A 22,429-nucleotide genomic window follows, 5' to 3' on the forward strand; every position below is an offset into this window, starting at 1 on the left:
AACATGGCCAGCAGGTGTCCAGGGTCCAGGCAGAAAGAACCCAGCTTGCAGCCCTGACTGTGGGGAGCTTAGATGTCAGACCCCGGGCAACGTGCTTTTACACATACCCATTACCAGATCTTATTACCTCCATGGGAGAAATCCGTGTAATGGGATTCAGGAAAATGAAATAACTTGCACAACAGGCTCACAGCTTGGAAAGGAGACAGCTTGGAGTTTTAACCAGATCTGACCCTCAAGCCCAAGCTATTTCCAGTTTATTCTAGGGTGCCTCAACTTGGTTGCTGTGTATGCTGAGGTCTGTGCAGTTTATTCCAGGGTGCCTGAACTTGGTTGCTGTGTATGCTGAGGTCTGTGCAGTTTATTCCAGGGTGCCTGAACTTGCTTGCTGTGTATACTGAGTCCTGTGAGTTTACTCCAGGGTGCCTGAACTTGCTTGCTGTGTATGCTGAGTCCTGTGAGTTTACTCCAGGGTGCCTGAACTTGGTTGCTGTGTATACTGAGTCCTGTGCAGGGCCTCTGACAGCAGTAAGGGGCCCCGAGTCTAAAATGTTTGAAGAAATTGGGTTACTAAGGCCATTATGTTAAGCAAGAGGGATAGCCTGGGGGGATGCATTTTAGCTTCATATTCCTATTTAAAATTTGCTGTGTGGGTGGATAAATTGTTTCCATAAGCTTCACTGTGGCATTTAAGGCTCCTGGGGGAAAGTTAGGAATGGGGGTGTTCCTCATGTGGGGGCTTTAGGCTTCCATGAAGTGGGTCTGGGCCCCCTGCCTTACCTCACAGCCCCCATCTACCCTGGAAGAGGGAGTTGAAAGCGCTGGGGTAGCAGCAGGATCAGTTCTCAGCATGAGCCAAAGCACCTGGCCCCAGGCAGCTGAGCATTAGCACAGAACCCTGAGTCCTTCGGGCTCTCTGGTGAGGAAGACTGCTTCACTCTTCCTGCCCACCAACTCGCTGGCCCAACCAGCAGCTGCTGCTTAAGAAAACACCCACAGACTCACCACATTTTAGTCTTAGCATTTACTTTCCCCACCCCACTTTCTTGGAACAGCCTTTAGTTCTACAGGAAATGGCACTGAGGGACAGAAGACTGGCATTACCTTCATGAAAGGGCTGTTAGAGCTGCCTGGGAAGAAGGTGTGCCTTGGGGAACTGGGAAGATGCAGTCAGTGTGTGTGGGCAGGAGGACAGCCAGTCGTCCCACTGCCAGCCCAGTAGCTCCCAGCGGCAGGTGCCCAGGTGCTCCCGGAGCCCCTCATAGGGGTAGGGGCAGGGACTGCACCTCCTCCAGACACTCGTCGTAGGCCTCCTGGTACTCCTCATGGGGCTTGACCATTATCACACAGGTGGGGCGTTTGGAGCCTGCGGCTGCACCCAGGTCCTACAGAGAGGAAAGAAGTGCTGTTTGGAAAAAAGGCTGTACAACCTGTATGCCAGAAGTGACCAACTGATGACCCACCAGCCTAATCTGTCCCACAACCATGTTCTCTTTGGTCCATGTTCTATTTAAAAGCATCTTGAATTGGTTGCCATCATTTAAACTCAATCAGACTTTCAAGGCATGGTCTAGCCACACACGGCCTACATTCCCACATGACAGCTATGAAAGGGCTCCAGTCCAACAGGGGCTGTCCCGGTCCCTGCCATCCCTCACTTCCTGTGCCTCAGATCTGGCCCCTGCTATGTAAGATCAGGACAGCTACAGGTCCCCCTGAGCCTAAACCCATCTAACAGGACTAACACTGGGTGAAACATCTTAGCTTACAAAGCTTACTCACATACATCTACTCACATCTATCTCTTTTTATTCTCATAGTCCACAGAGAACTGACTTCGGTTCTTACCCTTAGGCCAAACAGTAAGTTCCTTCAAAACAGGGGCTCTCCCTGCTTTATCCCAACAAGTGATACTGTAGGTACCCAAGATCCACCCCCCAGCCTTTTTTTTTTTTTTCCCAGACAGGGCCTCACTCTATCATGCAGTCTGGAGTGTGGTGGTGTATGATCATGGCTCACTACAGCCTCGAACTCCTGGGCTCCAGTGATCCTCCCGCTTTAGCCTCCCAAGTGGCTAGGACTACAGGCATGTGCCACCACACCCAGCTAATTTAAACAATTTTTTTTGGTAGAGATGGAGTCTCACTTTGTTGCGCAGGTTATTCCTGAACTACTGTCCTCAACTGATCCTCCTGTCTTGGCCTCCCAAAGCACTAGGATTACAGGTGCGAGCCACAGCGCCTGGGCTAGGATTCCCATTTTATAAGATGGGAACTGAAATGCAAGGGGTAACTCATCTGTAGTCCCAAAACTAAGAAGACATGGAGCCGAGAATCCATCCAGGTCTGTCTTAGCTCCAACACTCCTGGCTCTGTCCTATACTCTTCTGCTATGGCAGATGATCCCAGACACCCCAGTGCTGAGCAAGGTCAGGGGGCCATGTGCTCCTTACCGTCTTTGAGGGGATATAGACATAGGGCAGATTTCGGTCCTCACACATGACTGGGAGATGGCAGTATACCTCAATGGGCAGTGTGTCTCCTGCCAAAACCATGATCCTGAAATGAGAGAAAACAGTCATTTCTGGCTTTGCTCCCTCCTCCTTTCAGTTGTAAGTGCTGCCCTGGGCTGGGTCTTAGGGAGAGAGAAAACTGTGTTTGATGAGTGCACTCTTCTGGGGTGATCTCTACCTCTTGGTAACATGTAAGTGCCATCAAAGTGAAGTAGTGCTCGGACAGGTGAAGTACAGGATGGGTGCCAAGGTGTATAAGCTCAGCTCTCTTTGGAGAGTCAAAAAAGGTTTCAACTAGGAGTTGATACTTGAACAGCACGCTAAATGATGACTGTGTCAGGCAGCCCATGGAGGGGTTGGGAGTGGGGAGAGCATGAGGTGGGAGAATCAGAATGGCACCAGAGAGACTGGCAGGGGACACCTCCAAGGCCTTGGGTACCAGGCTAAGAAGCATGGGCTCTGTCCCAAGAGTGACAGTGAGGCAATGAAAGCTTGCCAGAGACTCCTCTGCCAGGGTTCCTAGCTGGCCAGGTGTCAAGACTCAGGGGCAAGGGCCTCAGGAGCCTGAAGACACAGAAGGAAAAGTCTCCTCTCCCACGCTGGGTAACAGGCAGACACAAGAACAGAGCCCTCAGCTGACAGCGCTCTTCCCCACACCTAGCGCTCCTCTGCCGGCTCCCCGTCTATTAAGCGCCTTTAACTGTGAGTGTTCCTCACAGCCTTGTCCTCGGCTGCCATCCCCTTCGTAGTACCTTCTTCCTGGCTGACCAGAGCCACTGCTGTGGGGTCAAGTGCCATCTGCGTGCTGAAAACGCCCAGATTTGCCTACCATCTCCAGCCTGGCCCTCTCTCTTCCATGCTCCAAACCCCTATAGTCATCTGCCTATTTGACAGTTCTCCTGGTGTGGGGAGGGGTGGAAGTTATGTGTCTCTACGGCACCTCAAAAACTTATCCAAAACCAAGCTTGTGATCTTTCTACACAAATCTGGTCCTCCTCCACTGTTCACATCTCAAATTAGGCCCTCTGTCCCTCCAACTGGGCATGCCAGAACCTAGAAGTTGTCAATACCTGCCCATTCTCCACATCTAAAAGTCCTTTCAAATCTGTCCCCTCTAACTCTGTCTCCACCATCACCTCTCCAGGACTACAGCAGTCTCCTACCTGAACTTTCCCAAACCTACTCGTACTTCTCTAATCCTTTCTTCAACTGCCAGAAAAATCTTAGGGTGTAAAAAATAATAAAAATTATGTCAATTCCTGGCTTTAACCCCCAATAGCTTCCAAAGCACTGAGTATAAAAACTAAATTTACTGTGGCCTACAAGCCTCCTAAGAAGGTAGCACCTCTGCTCCCCAGACCCTCTCCTGCCCTGAGGCCCCTTTCTTCTGGTAGGATCCTCCCACCCCCCCCTCCAAATTAATCCCTGTGTCTTAAGAGCTCAGCTCAAATGGGACTGCTGAGGCAAACTTGCCCTGAGGTGCCCTCCCCAGCTAGGTTAGACGCCATTGAGCATCAAGTGTGCCCAACATTATTGAGCTCTTGAGCACCTACAGTTTCACTTCTTGGGATAAAGCAAGGAGGCCCTGTTCTGAAGGAGCTTACCATCTGGCCTGAGAGGGTGATACAGGGAAGAAAAACGTAAATAAGTTTCAAACTTTGATAAATGCCATTAAGAAAAGTGGGGTGAAGAAGTAATTCTCATTGCACTCTGCCATTTTCCTTCATGGCTATCACAACGTGTAATTATTTGTGTGTGTGTCATTATCTGATCAATGAATGTCATTGTTTCCCCCACAGCACAGTGCCTGAAAAAGAGTATACTCAATAGTTAAGGCTGCCAGGCGCGGTGGTTCATGCCTGTAATCGCAACGCTTCGGGAGGCCGAGGCAGGAGGATCCCTTGGGCCCAGGAGTTCAAGACCAGCCTGGGCAACATGGGAGACTCCTCTGTCTCTGCAAAACAACAACAATTAGCCAGGCATAGCGGCGCAAGCCAGTGGTCCCAGCTACTTGGGAGGATCACTTGAGCCCAAGGGGGACGAGGCTGCGGTGAGCTGTGATCGCACCACTGCACTCCAACCCGGTGAGAGCTAGACCCATCTCAAAAACAAAAACGTTAACGCTCAGCTCCTTAAATACAGAGCTGGAGAAGGGCCATCCCTAGGACTGAGATTAGGGGCTGAAGGGATTAGGGCGGAGGCCCGAGGTAATCTGAGGCAAGGAGCGGAGCCCGGGGAGGAAGGTCCCTGAATTAATGAAGGTGGGTCTACCCTAAGGAACTTGGCTTACACGATTCGCTTCACTTTGGAATTCACTTTGAGCTCGCATACGTGATGTATCGGTATTATACCAAAGGGACTTTACCGACTGCTTGATTGGCTTCTGTATATGGGGCTAGGTCAGAGTCAACCTTTTTAACGGGCACCTACTAAGTAGAGATTTCTCCGTTTACGTTTAGAAATGCAAAATCTAGAGGAAGGCGGGTTCTTACCCTTTTTCTCCTTTGTTGACAAATTTCTGAACCTCTTTCACCCCGCGCCGAATCTGCTTCTGCTTCACGGCTGCAACAACAGAAGAGTCGGTCGGGGGCCTTGCCCCGCCACCCGCGCCCCCATTCCGGCCACGCCGGCTCCCGCCTCACCTTTCTTGATGCATTTATAGAGCTTCCGCGTGAGGCGGCGAGAAGCCAGGGGCTGAGCGATGGGGTTCTGGTTGACCAGCAGCTCCTGGTAAGTGCGCTCCCCGGAACACGCCTCCGCCTGAGCCTCGGGCCCGTCGGGATCTGCCTTTATTTTGGTCATCGCAGCGGCCACGAAAACCTAGTCCCAGGGAGGAGAGCCCACGCGGTCCACAGCTTTAGGCATCACTTCCAGGTCATCAGCTGCGCGAGAAACCGCCGTACAGAAGCGGCCAATCAGGAAACGAGGTCTCCGACTCAGCCCAATCGTTGATGCTCAGCTCCGTAACTACGGAGAGCGGAGAGGGGCGGAGTCATGATCCTATAGGCGGGGCCATCCCTATATATTAGTATTACTAATTTGTAATACTAATTACCTTTGATCCTGATGTGGCAGGCCTGCCATTTTTGTGTTCCTGCAACAGGCCAGTAAGTAGAAACTTAGAAGTGGTTGTGGGTGGAAGCACAGGTCAAGAGACGGGGCGGAACTGATTAGGGCGGAGCCGAGGGAATGTGAGGCTAGGAGCGGAGCCGTGGGAATCGGGGCCGGAGGGGGCGGGGCCCTGGGTGCTGGAAAGGCTGTCCCCTTTTTTTTTTTTTTTTTTGAGGCAGAGTCTCGCTCTGTCGCCCGGGCTGGAGTGCAGTGGCCAGATCTCAGCTCACTGCAAGCTCCGCCTCCCGGGTTTATGCCATTCTCCTGCCTCAGCCTCCCGAGTAGCTGGGACTACAGGCGCCCGCCACCTCGCCCGGCTAGTTTTTGTATTTTTAGTAGAGACGGGGTTTCACCGTGTTAGCCAGGATGGTCTCGATCTCCTGACCTCGTGATCCGCCCGTCTCGGCCTCCCAAAGTGCTGGGATTACAGGCTTGAGCCACCGCGCCCGGCCCCCCTTTTTTTTCCCTTTTTGACAGAGTTTCGCTCTTGTTGCCCAGGCAGGAGTGCAATGGCGCAATCTCGGCTCACTGCAACCACCGCCTCCCGGGATCAAGCGATTCTCCTGCTTCAGCCTCCCGAGTAGCTGAGATTGTAGGCATGCGCCACCATGCCCGGTTAATTTTGTATTTTTAGTAGAGACGGGGGTTTCTCCATGTTGGTCTGGCTGGTCTCGAACTCCTGACCTCAGGCGATCCGCCCGCCTCGGCCTCCCAAAGTGCTGGGATTACAGGCGTGAGCCACCGCGCCCGGCCTAAGGCTGCCTCCTTTCATGCATAATTTTTCTTACTTTGTTTTCTGACCCCTGGACCCCGTTGCGCAGGTGTGAAAGATACAGAGCAAGTAATGACCCCACTGACCTGAGTCTGCACCGCTTTTCCCCAGATAGCATGTGGCTCACGCTCATCCCGCAGGGTTCCGTTCCAGTGTTTCTCATGGGAGAGGTTTCCCTGATGATTTTATCTAAAATTGCAATCCCCTCTCTCTCCAAACTAGCACGCTCTCAGCACTGTTTTCCCCGCAGTTCTTACCATTGCCTGTTGCTACACATGCGGAGGGCCTAGCCGAGAAGCCAGCCGGGGCTGAGGGAAGGACTGCTCCAGCGAAGCCGGGAACAGCAGAGGGAAGCTTTGGGGACTGAGCTCCCTGCAGTGCACGGGGAGAGCTATGAGGAGCCGCCCTTTGCATGGGTCCGTAGAAGGTTAAGACACAGAGCTGCCAGGGCGTGGGGGGCGGTGGCAGGCCGAGATCTGGTGGATCTTGGTATCTCTGATTAGCGGCTTCCACTATTTTTTGGAACTCTGGATGGATATTAATTAGATAATCGCTGCAAATTACTAATTTGTAATACTAATTACCTTTGATCCTGATGTGGCAGGCCTGCCATTTTTGTGTTGCTGCAACAGGCCAGTAAGTAGAAACTTAAAAGTGTTCTGGTGGTTGTGGGTGGGAGCACAGGTCAGTTAAACCAACTTAAAAATTGGCCTTTCTCCTGTGTGGTGATTCGTACCTGTGGTTCCAGCTACCCAGGAGGCCGAGAGGGGGGTCGCTTGGGCCCAGAAGTTAGAGGCTTCAGTGCGCCATGATTGCACCTGTGAATAGCCACTGCACTGCAGTCTGGGCCACTGAGGAAAATCCTGTCTCTAAAACAAAACAAAACAACAACAACAACAACAAAAAAAACCTTTTAACTCTGGAACTAAAGTGCAATCAATTTTATTTGTTTTGCATTAAATAAAAACAAACAGGCCGGGCGTGGTGGCTCACGTCTGTAATCCCAGCACTTTGGGAGGCCAAGACGGGAGGATCACCAGGTCAGGAGATCGAGACCATCCTGGCTAACATAGTGAAACCCCGTCTCTACTGAAAATACCAAAAAATTAGCCAGGAGTGGTGGCGGGCACCTGTAGTTCCAGCTACTTGGGAGGCTGAGGCAGGAGAATGGGGTGAACCCAGGAGGCGGAACTTGCAGTGAGCCAAGATGAGGTCACTGCAGTCCAGCCTGGGAGACAGAGTGAGACTCCGTCTCAAAACAAAAGAAAACAAATAGCTTTTTACGGCCGGGCGCGGTGGCTCACGCCTGTAATCCCGGCACTTTGAGAGGTCGAGGAGAGCGGATCACTTGATGTCAGGAGTTCGAAACCAGCCTAGCCAACATGGTGAAACCTCTCTTTACTAAAAATACAAAAATTAGCTGAGCATGGTGGCATGGGCCTGTAGTCCCACCTACTCGGGAGGCTGAAGTAGGAGAATCACTTGAACCTGGGAGGCGGAGGTTACAGTGGGCTGAGATCACACCACTGCCCTCCAGCCTGGGCGACAGAGAGAGACTCTGCCTCAAAAACAAAACAAAAAATATTTTTAAAAATTCAGTATTTTGACTGGGCACAGTGGCTCATGCCTGTAATCCCAGCACTTCGGGAGGCCGAGGCCGGCAGATCATCTGAGGTCGGGAGTTCGAGACCAGCCTGGCCAACATGGTGAAACCCCATCTCTATTAAAAAAACAAAAAATTAGCTGGGCGTTTTGGTGGGTGCCTGTAATCCCAGCTACTCGGGAGGCTGAGGCAGGTGAATCGCTTGAACCCAGTGGACAGAGATTGCAGTGAGCCAAGATCATGCCATTGCACTCCAGCCTGAGCAACAAGAGCAAAACTCTGTCTCAAAAAAAAAAAAAATAGTATTTTATCTTGTTTATTTATTTGCTTATTTGGGAGATGGGATCTCAGTATATTTGTTGCCCAGGCTTGCCTTGAACTCCTGGTCTCAAGCAATCTCTGCCTCAGCTTCCTAAGTAGCTAGGACTACAGGTGCACCTGCACCCACCTTAAAATTTAATTTTTTTCTTTCTTTCTTTTTTTTTTTTGAGACAGAGTCTCACTCTGTTGCCCAGGCTGGAGTGCAGTGGCATGATCTTGGCTCACTGCAAGCTCCACGTCCCAGGTTCATGCCATTCTCCTGCCTCAGCCTCCCAAGTAGCTGGGACTACAGGCGCCTGCCACCAAGCCCGGCTAATTTTTTTGTATTTTTAGTAGAGATGGGGTTTCAGCATGTCAGCCAGGATAGTCTCAATCTCCTGACCTTGTGATCCACCCGCCTTGGCCTCCCAAAGTGCTGGGATTACAAGCGTGAGCCACTGCACCAGACCTAAAATTTAGTATTTTAATAAGAGAAATTATGATGTAATCCATGCTCACTTTAGAGCTTCCCAAAACTCTTCACAAATAGAAAAACATATCAGTCATCAATCAACATGCTATATAAACAATAAAAAACAATTCGAAAGCAAATAAGGTTTGTATATACAATGTAAAAAAAAATTTGATCCTTTAAAGGTTTTTGTTTTGCAATTTCTTGAGAAAAGATAGCTCCTTCCTGAGCTTTAGGTTACTGTCAGCTTTTGCCTTCCTGCTGACAACTTTGCTGTACTATTCTCCACCCCCATACTCTCCCCACTCTTCTTCCTCTTCTTCTGTCTTGTAATAGTGGTTCTGCCCCTCCCTGGGAATCCTTTCTTCAGTGTCATGTGGGTCTGTGAGAGCAGCTCTGTGGCCTCCTCCGAGCACACAGTGGCAGGACTCTGCAGGGTGGTTTTCTGTTCTTGTTTCTGAGTAGTGTTTCTGCCTTTTAGGACAGATGAAAATGTGTCAGGTTCACCAAGGGGAGAATTACTGCCAGTTGTGTGCATGGGGCACAATGAACTCTGTCCAGCAGAGTGATGGAGAATTTCATTCCCGAGAAACCCAATTCAAACACATTCAAACAAATGGACTCACTTGACTGACCTCACTCAGAGCCTCAGTTGTGGAGTCCCTTCAGCTCTTACATGGAAGGAAAAAGACAGTTAACATTTATGTGGCAAGCATATTACATACAATATCTTATTCAGTGCTCACCAAAAAATACCTCTATGGTAAAGGTAAAGACTTTACCATCGCTTTACCAGGAATATACACCTTTATATTCACAATTTACTGACACACATAAAGGTGAATAGTTTGGTGCAGCTCACACAAAGCTGGATTTGAACCCAGGTCCACTTGTCTCCAAGCCCAGACTTTACCCATACCTGTGATTTGACATTTGAGTTTAGCTAAAAAGGATATGTAAATAGTGAAAGTGTAGGAACCTCAGTTTGGCCCAGGTCATGACACGTGTCTGCATTTTGAGCCATAAGACAATGAAGTGCTGAGAACAAATATGTCTTCAGAAAACCACACTGTTTTATTTTCTCTCTTTCTCTCTTTCTTCCACTCTTTCTCTCTTTCTCTCTTTCTTTCTCACTCTCTCTCTCTCTCTCTCTTAGACTGAGTCTCCCTTTGTCACCCAGACTGGAGTGCAGTGGTGCCATCTCAGCTCACTGCAACATCCGCCTCCCAGGTTCAAGTGATCCTACCACCTCAGCCTCCCGAGTAGCTGGGATTACAGGCACCTGCCACCGTGCCTGGATAATTTTTGTATTTTTAGGAGAGATAGGGTTTTACCATGTTGGCCAGGCTGGCCTCGAACTCCTGACCTCAAGTGATCCACTCGTCTTGGCTTCCCAAAGTGTTGGGATTACAGCTGTAAGCCACCACAACTGGCCTGTTTTATTGTTGTTGTTGTTGTTGTTAACACACTGTGTATTTCTTTCTTTCTTTCTTTTTCTTTTCTTTTTTTTTTTTTTTTGAGGCAGAGTCTCACTCTGTCACCCAGGCTGGAGTGCAGTGGCCGGATCTCAGCTCACTGCAAGCTCCACCTCCCGGGTTTACGCCATTCTCCTGCCTCAGCCTCCCAAGTAACTGGGACTACAGGCGCCCGCCACCTCGCCCAGCTAGTTTTTGTATTTTTAGTAGAGATGGGGTTTCACCGTGTTAGCCAGGATGGTCTCGATCTCCTGACCTCGTGATCCACCCGTCTCGGCCTCCCAAAGTGCTGGGATTACAGGCTTGAGCCACCGCGCCCGGCCTCTTTCTTTTGCTTTTTCTTTTTGTTTTTTTTTTTTTTGAGGCAGAGTCTCACTCTGTCACCCAGGCTGGAGTGCAGTGGCCGGATCTCAGCTCACTGCAAGCTCCGCCTCCCGGTTTACGCCATTCTCCTGCCTCAGCCTCCCGAGTAGCTGGGACTACAGGCGCCCGCCACCTCGCCCAGCTAGTTTTTGTATTTTTAGTAGAGATGGGGTTTCACCGTGTTAGCCAGGATGGTCTCGATCTCCTGACCTCGTGATCCACCCGTCTCGGCCTCCCAAAGTGCTGGGATTACAGGCTTGAGCCACCGCGCCCGGCCTCTTTCTTTTGCTTTTTCTTTTTGTTTTTTTTTTTTTGAGGCGGAGTCTCGCTCTGTCTCCCGGACTGGAGTGCAGTGGCCGGATCTCAGCTCACTGCAAGCTCCGCCTCCCGGGTTTACGCCATTCTCCTGCCTCAGCCTCCCGAGTAGCTGGGACTACAGGCGCCCGCCACCTCGCCCGGCTAGTTTTTTTTTGTATTTTTAGTAGAGACGGGGTTTCACCGTGTTAGCCAGGATGGTCTCGATCTCCTGACCTCGTGATCCGCCCGTCTCGGCCTCCCAAAGTGCTGGGATTACAGGCTTGAGCCACCGCGCCCGGCCCTCTTTTGCTTTTTCAAGACAGTCTTGCTCTGTCACCCAGGCTGGAATGTAGCGGCTCAATCTTGGCTCACTGCAAGCTCCGCCTCCTGGGTTCATGCCATTCTCCTGCCTCAGCCTCTCGAGTAGCTGGGACTACAGGTGCCTGCCACCATGCCCAGCTAATTTTTTGTATTTTTAGTAGAGACGAGGTTTCACCATGTTAGCCAGGATGGTCTCGATCTCCTGACCTCATGATCTGCCTGACTTGGCCTCCCAAAGTGCTGGGATTACAGGCGTGAGCCACTGTGCCCAGCCAACACACTGTGTATTTCTAAGGCCAGACTCAGAAATCTGTTCTGAACCCAAGTTGTTTTGTGTGAGTTTATTGCTTTATTGATTTTGTTGGAATGGCTACTACTTGAGGTTATTTCTTTTTTCTTTTTCTTTATTTTTTTGAGATGGAGTCTTGCTCTGTTGCCCCAGCTGGAGTACATGGCACAATCTCGGCTCACTGCAACCTCTGCCTCCCTGGTTCAAGTGAGTCTTATGCCTCAGCTTCCCAAGTAGCTGGGATTACAGGCATACACCACCATGCCTGGCTAATTTTTGTATTTTAGTAGAGACAGAGGCTTGCCATGTTGGCCAGGCTGGTCTCAAACTCCTGACTTCACATGATCTGGCCACCTCGGCCTCCCAAAGTGCTAGGATTACAGGCATGAGCTACTGTGCCCAGCTGAGCTTACTTTAAGCAGTGTACAATGACTGATAACATAAAGATTAATGGGCACTAGTCCAGACCTCTAAATGACAAATGACTTTAGACAAGTCATTTAGCCTCTCTGGGCATCAGTGCTTCACCTACAAACTGAAAAAGTTAGATCTAGAAGGACTAAGGTACATTTTTTTAAAAATTGGGGAGGATTTTTTAAAACTGAGAGATAGATAGATATTTAGATAGATAGATAGATAGAAGAGAGATGATAGATAGATGACAGATGATAGGTAGATAGATGATTGATAGATAGATGACAGGTGGGTAGATAGATGATAGATAGTTGATAGATGATAGATAGATGATAGGTAGGTAGATAGATGTTAGATTAGATGATAGATAGAAGATAGGTAGGTAGATAGATGATAGATAGATGATAGATAGATAGATAGATAGATAGATAGATGATAGATAGATAGATGATGATAGATAGATGATAGATCATAGATAGAGAGATAGATAGATGATAGATAGATAGATGATAGATGATAGATAGATGATAGATGATGATAGATGATTGATAGATAGATAGATATAGATAGATGATAGATGATAGATAGATAGATAGATGATGATAGATAGATGATTGATAGATAGATGATAGATGATAGATAGATAGATGATAGATAGGTGATAGATGATAGATAGATAGATGATAGATAGATAGATAGATAGATGATAGATAGATAGATAGATGATAGATGATAGGTAGGGTCTCCTCTGACGCCCAGGCTGGAGTGCAGTGGCTCAATCATAGCTCACTGCAGTCTTGAACTCCAGAACTGGATTGATCTTCCCACCTCAGCATCCCAAGTAGGTGGGACTACAGGCATGCACCAGCATGCCAGCTAATTATGGTGTTTTGCCATGTTGCCCAGGTTGGTCTCCAACTCCTGGGCTCAAGTGATCCACCCAGCCTCAGCCTCCCAAAGTGCTGGGATTACAGGCTTGAGCCACTGTGCCGAGCCACAGATTGAGATATTACCAGGCATAGTGACTCACACCTGTAATCCCAGCACTCTGGGAGGTTGAGGCGAAATAATCTCTCTTTTTTTTTTTTTTGAGATGGAGTCTTGTTCTGTTGCCCAGGCTGGAGTGCAGTGGCACGATCTTGGCTCACCACAACCTCTGCCTCCTCTGCCTCCTGGGTTCAAGCAATTCTCCTCCAGCCTCCCAAGTAGCTGGGATTACAGATGCCTGCCACCATTTCCAGCTAATTTTTTGTATTTTTAGTAGAGACGGGGTTTCACCAGGTTGACCAGCCTGGTGTAGAAGTCCTGACCTTGTGATTCACCCACCTTCGCCTCCCAAAGTGCTGGGATTACAGGTGTGAGCCACCGCGCCCGGCCGGGAGAGAATCTCTTGAGCCCAGGAGTTCAAGACCAGCCTGCAGGAGGACCACCTGAGTTGGGGAGATCAAGGCTGTGGGGAGCTGTGACTGTGCCACCGAACTCTAGCCAGGGTGACAAAGCGAGATCCCCACCTCAAAAAAAAAAAAAAGAAAGAAAGAAAGAAAAGAAAAAAGAAACACTGTACTCTTGAGCTATCGCCCTCTGACTTCCTTACCGTTCCTGAACTCTAAGCTACCACTAATCTACGTTCTGTCTCTATCAGTTTCTGTTTTCTGGACATTTCATAGAAATGGAATCACATAATATGCAGTCTTTTGTGACTGTCTTCTTTTACTTAGAATAACATTTTCAAGGTTTGTCCATGTTACAGCATTTATTAGGGCTTTACTATTATTATTATTTTGAGATGGAGTCTCACTCTGTCGGCCAGGCTGGAATGCAACGGCATGATCTCAGCTCACTGCAACATCTGCCTCCTGGGTTCCAGCAATTCTCCTGCCTCAGCCTCTCTAGTAGCTGTGATTACAGGCACGTACGACTATGCCCGGCTAATTTTTGTATGTTTAGTAGAGACAGGGTTTCACCATGTTGGCCAGGCTGGTCTCAAACTTCTGACCTCATGATCTGCCCACCTCGGCCTCCCAAAGTGCTGGGATTATAGGTGTGAGCCACCGTGCCCAGCCTAGTGCTTTATTATTAAATAATACTCCATTGTCTAGATGTGCCACATTTTATCCATTCATCAGTTCATGGATTGGGTTGTTTGCACCTTTTGACTATTATGAATAATGCTGATGTGAACATCCATGGACAAGTGTTTGTGTGGGTATATTTTGCCGTTCTCTTGGGGAGATACTCACAATGAAAATGGCTGGGTCAAATGGTAACTCTGTGTTTAACGTTTTGGGGAAAGGCCAGGCTGTTTTCCAAAGTGACTGCACCATTCCTACCAACAGCGTATACACGTTCCAATTTCACATTTTTAACACGTTGTTATCTGACAAATCCAGTTTCTTGGAAAGAAACGTTTCAAAGGGACTTATGAACAGAAGCCATGTCTGTGTCTCCAGTGTGGGGAGACAAAATCGTAGATCCCCGCAGCAGTATCCCCAGATCCAAAGCTTCTGTACCAAGGGAGCAAGTTCTTCAGAAGGGATGTGTGGGCAAGCGAAGTATGATAACATCAAGGCTCTTTGATGTAATGGTAGAATTGATGGTAAGTACAGTCTCATACACAAGGAACAACAGATAAACTGGAAATCTTGGAGGCCTTCCTGGAACAGGAGTTAATCAGAAGCCAACACAGTAGATTAGCATCCAAGATAGAGTTGCTTTAGCCTCAACAGAGGAGTTGTAGGCTCATAGCAACATTGAAAGGGAGGTAGAGAGATTTCCCATCTGCCCCCTGCCCCACACATCCACCTCCTCTCCCATCATCATCTTCTACCAGAGGGTACATTTGTTACAATTGATCAACTTACATTGTCACATCATAACCACCCAAAGTCTATTGTTGACATGAGGGTTCGCCCTTGGTGTTGTACATTCTATGGGTTTGGACACATTTCTAACATGTATCCACCACTACAGTATCACACAGAGTTGTTTCACTGCCAGGGTGCTCTGGGTGGAGGTGAGCCACAAGAGGGATGGCACCTGCAGGCTCTGGCCAGGGGGAGCGGGGTGGCCATTGAATCCATTATCAGCCACAGATCCCCAACTGCGGTTGGAGACAGGCTTTACTCTGGGCCACCAACCAAAGCCTGAGCTTTTCCCAGACAGATTTGGTTTTTGTTTTCGTTTTTTTTTGTTTAGTTTTTTTTTTTTTTTGAGATGGAGTCTCGCTCTGTGGCCCAGGCTGGAGTGCAGTGGCGCGATCTTGGCTCACTGCAAGCTCCGCCTCTCGGGATCATGCCATTCTCCTGCCTCAGCCTCCTGAGTAGCTGAGACTACAGTCACCCGCCACCGCGCCTGGCTAATTTTTTTTGTATTTTTAGTAGAGATGGGGTTTCACCGTGTTAGCCAGGATGGTGTCGATCTCCTGACCTTGTGATCCGCCCACCTCGGCCTCCCAAAGTGCTGGGATTACAGGCGTGAGCTACCGTGCCCGGCCGTTTTTGTTGTTTTTGAGATGGAGTCTTGCTCTGTCGCCCAGGCTGGAGTACAATGGCACAAGCACAGCTCACTGCAAACTCTGCCTCCCAGGCTCAAGTGATCCTCCCACCTCAGCCTCCTGAGTAGCGGGGACCACAGGCATGCGCCACCACATCTGGCTCATTTTTATATTTTTTGTAGAGACAGAGTCTTGCCATGTTTTTATATTTTTTGTAGAGACAGTCTCACCATGTTGCCCACGCTGGCCTCAAACTCCTGACCTCAAGCAGTCCTCCTGCCTTGGCCTCCCAAAGCGCTGGGATTAGTGGCATGAGCCACCACTCCTGGCCCCAGAGATGATTTTTTTGTCTGGGGGTTTCTAGAGGAACAGGAGGTGGTGGTGGATGCCAAGGACAGCAGCTGTTTTAGTGCTTACTCTCACTTCCCACTTCCTGGTCCTGGGGTGCCTGGTGGCTTGGTCTCCATGCGGTCCCCTTGCAGCCTTTCCGGGGCCGCGGCCTTTGACACCTGTTTCATCTGTTACCTTCTTCTATTCACTTTCCATGGTTTCAAAAGTCAGGAAAATGTTTCCTCTGTTGGGGCCTTTCCCTCTCATTTTCTTCGCTGTTTTGCTAAAGGCTGGGGGTGGTGGTGTATGTCCACATGTGCACAAAATCTCCCCTTCTCCACAGCACCATGCTGCCACCCACTGCTTAACAGGACTCTTGAGCAAGTTCTTTTTTTTTTTTGAGATGCAGTCTTGGTCTGTTGCCCAGGCTGGAGTGCAGTGATGCGATCTCGACTCACTGCAACCTCGACCTCCTGGGTTCAAGCAATTCTCCTGCTTCAGCCTCCCAAGTAGCTGGGATTACAGGCATGTGCCACCACGCCCGGCTAATTTTTGTATTTTTAGTAGAGACGGGTTTTCACCATGTTGGCCAGGCTGGCCTCAGACTCCTGACCTCAAGCGATCCACTCACCTCGGCCTCCCTTACAGGCGGGAGCCACCTCGCCTGGCCTCTGGAGCAAGTTCTTGATGGTCACATTTTTTTGTTCTTGTGCCCAGAAAATGTCTTCCCTTCTTCCAGGCCCTTTGGAATTGACATTGATGTTCCTGCCAGACTTTGTTTTTTTTTTTATTTTTTGTTATTATTATTTGTTTTGAGACGGAGTCTCCCTCTGCGCCCCGGCTGGAGTGCAGTGGTGCGATCTCCGCTCACTGCAAGCTCTGCCTCCCAGGTTCACGCCATTCTCCTGCCTCAGCCTCCTGAATAGCTGGGACTACAGGTGCCCACCACCACACCCTGCTAATTTTTTGTATTTTTAGTAGAGACGGGGTTTCACTGTGTTAGCCAGGATGGTCTCAATCTCCTGACCTCATGATCTGCCCACCTCGGCCTTCCAAAGTGCTGGGATTACAGGCATGTGCCACCGCACCTGGCCCAGACTTTGTTTTTTTTGTCGTTGTTTGTTTTTGAGACAGTCTCCCTCTGTCACCCTCGCTGGAGTGCAGTGGCACTATCTTGGTTCACTGTAACTTCTGCCTCCTGGGTTTAAGCGATTCTCGTGCCTCAACCTCCCAAGTAGCTGGGACTACAGGCATGTGCCACCACACCCGACTAATTTTTGTATTTTTAGTAGAGACGAGGTTTCACCATGTTGCCCAGGCTGGTCTTGAACTCCTGACCTCAAGTGATCTGCCACCTGGGCCTCCCAAAGTGCTGGGCTACAGGTGTGAGCCACTGCACCCAGCCTCCTTCCAGACTTTGTGCCATGGAGCTGTGGGGGCCAGGACCATTGGCCCCTAACGGTTCACTGAAAAATCACTGGCACAAGGCAGACGATTATTAGAAGTAAAGGGAATCTCAGTAGGTTTGGGTCTACACCGTCCATACTGGACTTTCCATTCATTCAGAACAACTTACTGAGCCTCTTTATGTGCCCAACACTGTGCTAGGCATCGGGGAAGCCATGGTGAGCTAGACAGAGAGTCCTGGTCTCCCAAGCTTCCGCCCGGGAAAGTACCAGCCGGGAGAGCAATATAGAACTAGAACCTAGGAAGAGATATGGGAAAAGTGCTCCCTATAGGATTTGTTGGATGTGACAGGGCAGAGGAGGAGGGTACTGGGAAGACCTAGGGGTGAAGAGGGAACAAGGGCAGGGCCCGCTGGGACAGCCACCCTTCATGCTTACTGCAGCCTTCTTCATAGTTGAACCTCCCCATCCTACAGCACAGGAAGCTGCAGGAGGTGCCTGGTGGAGAGTCTGTGCTCAGAAATCATTTGAACAAAAATGACTTTTATGGACTTTTGTTCATCCCCCGAAGCTCCTGGGGCACCACTGCAGGATTTTCAATTAGGGAGTAGCATGGTTAGCTTTGTGTTTTTGGAAGAGCATTTAGGCTATAGCAGGGGAACCAGAGGGTGGTCAGGATGCCTGGGGAAGGGGGAGAAGAATGAGAGCAGCGAGGGAGCTGCAAGGGTGGCCTGGCCCAGGATGGTGGCCATGAGGCTGAGCTCAAGGAGTTGGTAAGAGCGATATACAGGACATGACAGGACTTTGAGGTACGGGGTGTGGCAGTGGAACAGGAGGATGGGTCAGGCAGACAGAATTTCTGAGATAGCCCCCCAGAGATGCCCTGCCCAGAGCCTGTGAGTATGAGGAGCTGTCACTCCTGCATGTCTTGTTATTTGGCACAGTTGACTCAGACAGGGAGACAATCCAGGATTATCCGGGTTAGCCCAGTGTAATCCCTTGAGGCCTTAAAGCAGAAAGCTTTCTCTCTGGAGCCTGTAATCCCAGACTTTCGAGAGGGGATCACGAGTCAGATCGAGACATCCTCCACTGAGCTAACATTCGATGGTTAGCCTCAGGCTGTGGAGATGGCGTCCGAGCTTGCAGTGAGCGATTGGAGCACTATGACAGAGGCCGTCAAGCTTTCTCTGACTGGCGGCAGAGGGGCAGTGGCGGAGATCCCAGGAACAAGCAGGATCTGAACGCTGCTCCCGGCTGTGAGGATGGGAGGGACCATGGGTGAGGACCAAAAAGCAACCACAGGAGCTGAGAGTGACTGGATGACAGGAGGCGGGACCCAGGTCCTACAGCCACTGGGAACTGAACCCTTCCAGCAAGAGGAGTGAGCCTGGAGGGGGATTCCAAGCACCAGATGAGATCACGGTGGATGGAGACATTGATGTGAGCCTTCAGCCCAAGCCCTGCCCTCCAGGACTTCTGATGTACAGACCCATGAGATAATACCTGGGTGTCTGTCTCAGCCACTGAGGGGTCAGTTGTTACAGCAGCAATGGGGAGCGCATACATCAGATTTCTGGACACATTCACTGCAGTGAAAACCAACATGGAGACCTGGTGTGGTGGCTCACGCCTGTAATCCCAGCACTTTGGGAGGCCGAGGCAGATGGATCACTTGAGGCCAGAAGTTCAAGACCAGCCTGGCCAACATGGTGAAACCCTGTCTCTACCAAAAATACAAAAATTAGCTGGGCGTGGTAGTGGGCACCTGTAATTCCAGCTACTCAGGAGGCTGAGGCAGGAGAATCTCTTGAACCCAGGAAGCAGAGGTTGCAGTGAGCCAAGATTGCCCCACTGCACTCCAGCCTGGGCAACAGAGCGACACTCTATCTCAAAAAAAAAAAAAAGAGAGAGAGAGAGAGAAAAAGAAAGGAAGGAAGGATAAAGAAAAAGAAGAAAGAAAAGAAAAGAAAACCAATGTAGTGGGCGAGGCAGGGCAGGCTGGGAAAGAAAAAGAAAGAAAGAGGAGAGGAGAGGAGAAAGGAAGGAAAAAGAAAAAGGAAGGAAGGGAGAGAGGGAGGGAGGGAAAAGAAAAGAAAAGGAAGGAAGGGGGAGAAAAGAAAAGAAAACCGATGTAGACGGCAAGCCAGGGTAGGATGGCAGAGGAAAGAGGTCCCGGGGACTCGGGATGGATAATAAGGGTCCCCACCTCATCAGGCTGTTGGGAGAGCCAAGTGCATGTACAGTACGTGCGGCCGCAGCGGGAACTAGGAGACCTACGGTGGCAATGGGAATGGAGATCTGTGAGTTGTGGCAGAAAGGCCTCCACCTGCCACGGAGGTGTGACGGGCGGGCGGGGAAAGCAGGTGGCCTTGCGCTGCCTGAGCCACCGTGCGTGGCCCCTCCGCCCGGGAGCCCGCTGTGGCCTCCTCTCCGTCGCCTGTACCGCCACCTCGTGGGGCAGTGTGGAATCGCCAGCAGTCAGTCGGCGGGCTTTGGTCCTGGGAGTCGTCACCTCTCGAGTACTTCTTATGACCGTGCTCCACTGACATCTGGCCTCTTGCTTTGCAGGAGGCAGGGAGGTCATGCTCCTGCCCTAGAAAGTGAGAACTGGAAGGGTCTTTAGAGCCCATTGATTCACCCTCCCCTGTCAACAGAGTGGAATGACGGAGGCTGGGCCCAGAGCAAATCAGGTTCCCAGGTGGGAGGAAAACCCAGGCAGCCCTCCCTCATTCATTCCTTGGCACCTGCTCAGCCTCTGGCTTCCAGTTGGCCATGGAGAGGAGGGAAGGCAGGGAACAGTGCGCCTCCTGCTTCTGACCTGTGCTCCTTCTCCAGGAACAGACACCTGGCGCTGCTGGCCTTCCTTTTCTCGTGAGATAAGGAGGCATCTGTTTTTCTCTTTCTTTGTGAAAGACAGAGAGGAGAGCAGCCAGGCCAGAATGCGGGGTGAGGGGGAGGGTGGAGAACTGGGCTGAGGGTGTTTGGGGCTTCCCAGGCAAAGGGCTTGGGTATCAGTCCCATTGATTTAGATCAGGGTCAGAAGATGTTCTCTGTAAAGGGCCAGACAGTAAACATTTTAGGTTCTGTGAACTATACAGTGTCTATTGTAACTACTCAGCCCTGCTGTTGTAGTAGGAAAGCACCCAGAGACAATATGTAATCAAATGGAGTGGCTATCTACCAATAAAACTTTATTTATAAAAAACAGGGGGGCCAGGCACGGTGGCTCACACCTGTAATCCCAGCACTTTGGGAGGCTGAGGCCGGCAGATCATGAGGTCAAGAGTTCAAGACCAGCCTGGCCAATATCGTGGAACCCTGTCTCTACTAAAAATACAAAAAAATTAGCCAAGCGTGGTAGCGGGTACCTATAATCCCAGCTACTCAGGAGGCTGAGGCAGGAGAATCACTTGAATCCAGGAGGTGGAGGCTGCAGTAAGCTGAGATCGCACCACTGCACATCAGACTGGGTGACAGTGCCAAACTCTGTCTCAAAACAAACAAACAAACAAACCGAAAACATGGCTCCGCTGGCCGTAGGTCGCTGACCTCTGATTTGGATGTTGGTGGCGGTGCCTACCGGTTTTTCCAATCAGATGCTTCAGCTGAGGCTGGGGGCTGTGGCTCATGCCTGGAATCCCAGTGTTTTGGAAGGCCAAGGTGGGAGGATCACTTGAGCCCAGAAGTTTATCAGCAGCCTGGCAACAAACAAGACTTCTGTCTCAACAACAAAATTAAAGAAAGAAAAAATGATGCGCCAGGGTCGGGCGCGCCCTCAGCGAGCAGGATGTCCGGCCTGCAGGCACTGCTGGGGCTCAGGCTGCTGGTTGCAGGCTCACGCCTGCTGCGATCAAAAGCCAGACCAGCGCCTGCCACTCAGGACCCAGCTGGTGGGGACCACAGCGGTGAACTCGGGTGGCCTCTGGGACTCAGCGGTCATGGAGAGCCTAGCGGTGAAGTACCTGAGCCAGGAGGAAGCCCAGGCTGTGGACCAAGAGCTGTTTAACCAGTACCAGTTCAACATGGACCAACTTATGGAGCTGGCCAGGCTGAGCTGTGCCACAGCCATCGCCAAGGCATAGCTCCCCACATCCATGTTCAGGAGCCCTCTACTGTCCTGGTCATCTGTGGCCTGGGGAATAATGGAGGAGATGGTCTGATCTGTGCTGGACACCTCAAACTCTTTGGCTACCAGCCAACCATCTATTACCCCAAAAGGCCTAACAAGCTCCTCTTCATTGCGTTGGTGACCCAGTGTCAGAAAATGGACATCCCTTTCCTTGGGGAAATGCGCTCAGAGCCCGTGATGATTGAGCTGTATGAGCTGGTGGTGGATGCCGCCTGTGGCTTCAGCTTCAAGGGTGATGTTCAGGAACCGTTCCACGGCATCCTGTGTGTCCTGAAGGGACTTACTGTGTCCACTGCCAGCATCAGCATTCCCTCAGGATGGGATGTGGAGAAGGGAAACTGCAGGGATCCAGCCACACTTGCTCATCTACCTCACAGCACCCAAAAAATCTGCAACCCATGTTAACAGAAGCCACCAGGGGTCGTTTTGTGCCACCTGCTCTAGAAAATAAGTAACAGCTGAACCTGCCCCCTGCCCTGATATTGAATGTGTCTATGGTCTGCAGTGAGGGAAGGTGGGTGGGTATTCTTCCCAATAAAGACTTAGAATCCCCCCCTCAAAAAAAGAAAGAAAGAAAGAGAAAAAGAAAGAAAGAAAGAAAGAAAGAAAGAAAGAAAGAAAGAAAGAAAGAAAATAAAAGAAAGAAAAGAAAGAAAAGAATAGAAAAGAAAAGAAAAGAAAGCATTGTGCCACTGCACCCCAGCCTGGGTGAGAGAGCGAGACTCCATCTCAAAAAAAAAAAAAAAAAAAAATTAAAAAGAAGCAACCGAAGGGATCCACTTCCAACACTGCGCCCTGCAAATATTCTGTATGAATACACAAGACACAATACTATGCTTCCCCTTTTTTTCCGCCTATTTCTTAGTAAATGTCCATCCTCTCTTCACAGAAATAGTAGCATACTATGCACAGCATTCTGCATTTTGCTTTTTAACATTTTTAAAAAATGATTTCAGTTTGTATTTTGGATTCAGGGAGGGCGTGTGCAGGTTTGTTACCTGGGTATACTCTGGGTATAATGCGTGATGCTGAGGTTTGGGGTAGAATTTTTCCCATCGCCCGGGTACTCAGTGTAGTACCCAACAGTTAGTTTTTTACTATGCGCCCCCTTCCTCTCCTCTCATGTTGGTAGGCTGGTCTTG

General features: G+C 50.0%; 1 protein-coding gene and 1 pseudogene across 1 annotated transcript; one reads left to right on the top strand and one right to left on the bottom strand.

The window, feature by feature from the left end:
- Positions 1 to 1,006: 1,006 nt before the first annotated feature.
- Positions 1,007 to 5,464, bottom strand: NHP2 (NHP2 ribonucleoprotein). The gene is made up of 4 exons (XM_033180195.1): positions 5,155 to 5,464; positions 5,005 to 5,074; positions 2,453 to 2,558; positions 1,007 to 1,385 (listed from the first exon to the last, which is right to left on the bottom strand). The coding sequence occupies exons 1-4, from the start codon at positions 5,312 to 5,314 to the stop codon at positions 1,260 to 1,262; spliced, it is 462 nt and encodes a 153-aa protein (XP_033036086.1). The 5' UTR covers positions 5,315 to 5,464; the 3' UTR covers positions 1,007 to 1,259.
- Positions 5,465 to 20,614: 15,150 nt separating this feature from the next.
- Positions 20,615 to 21,844, top strand: LOC117065403 (annotated as a pseudogene).
- The last annotated feature ends 585 nt before the right edge of the window (positions 21,845 to 22,429 follow it).

This window comes from Trachypithecus francoisi, unplaced genomic scaffold, assembly GCF_009764315.1.
Source record: "Trachypithecus francoisi isolate TF-2019V2 unplaced genomic scaffold, Tfra_2.0 Lachesis_group2, whole genome shotgun sequence".
NCBI lineage: Eukaryota > Metazoa > Chordata > Mammalia > Primates > Cercopithecidae > Trachypithecus > Trachypithecus francoisi.

Excerpts from the sequence above, each read along its gene's own strand:
- NHP2 (XM_033180195.1), bottom strand. The coding sequence starts at position 5,314 with ATGACCAAAATAAAGGCAGATCCCGACGGGCCCGAGGCTCAGGCGGAG. Across the intron at positions 5,075-5,154 it reads CTATAAATGCATCAAGAAAG|CCGTGAAGCAGAAGCAGATT; the intron begins GTGAGGCGGGAG and ends CTGTTGTTGCAG. Across the intron at positions 1,386-2,452 it reads TCTATATCCCCTCAAAGACG|GACCTGGGTGCAGCCGCAGG; the intron begins GTAAGGAGCACA and ends TCCTCTCTGTAG.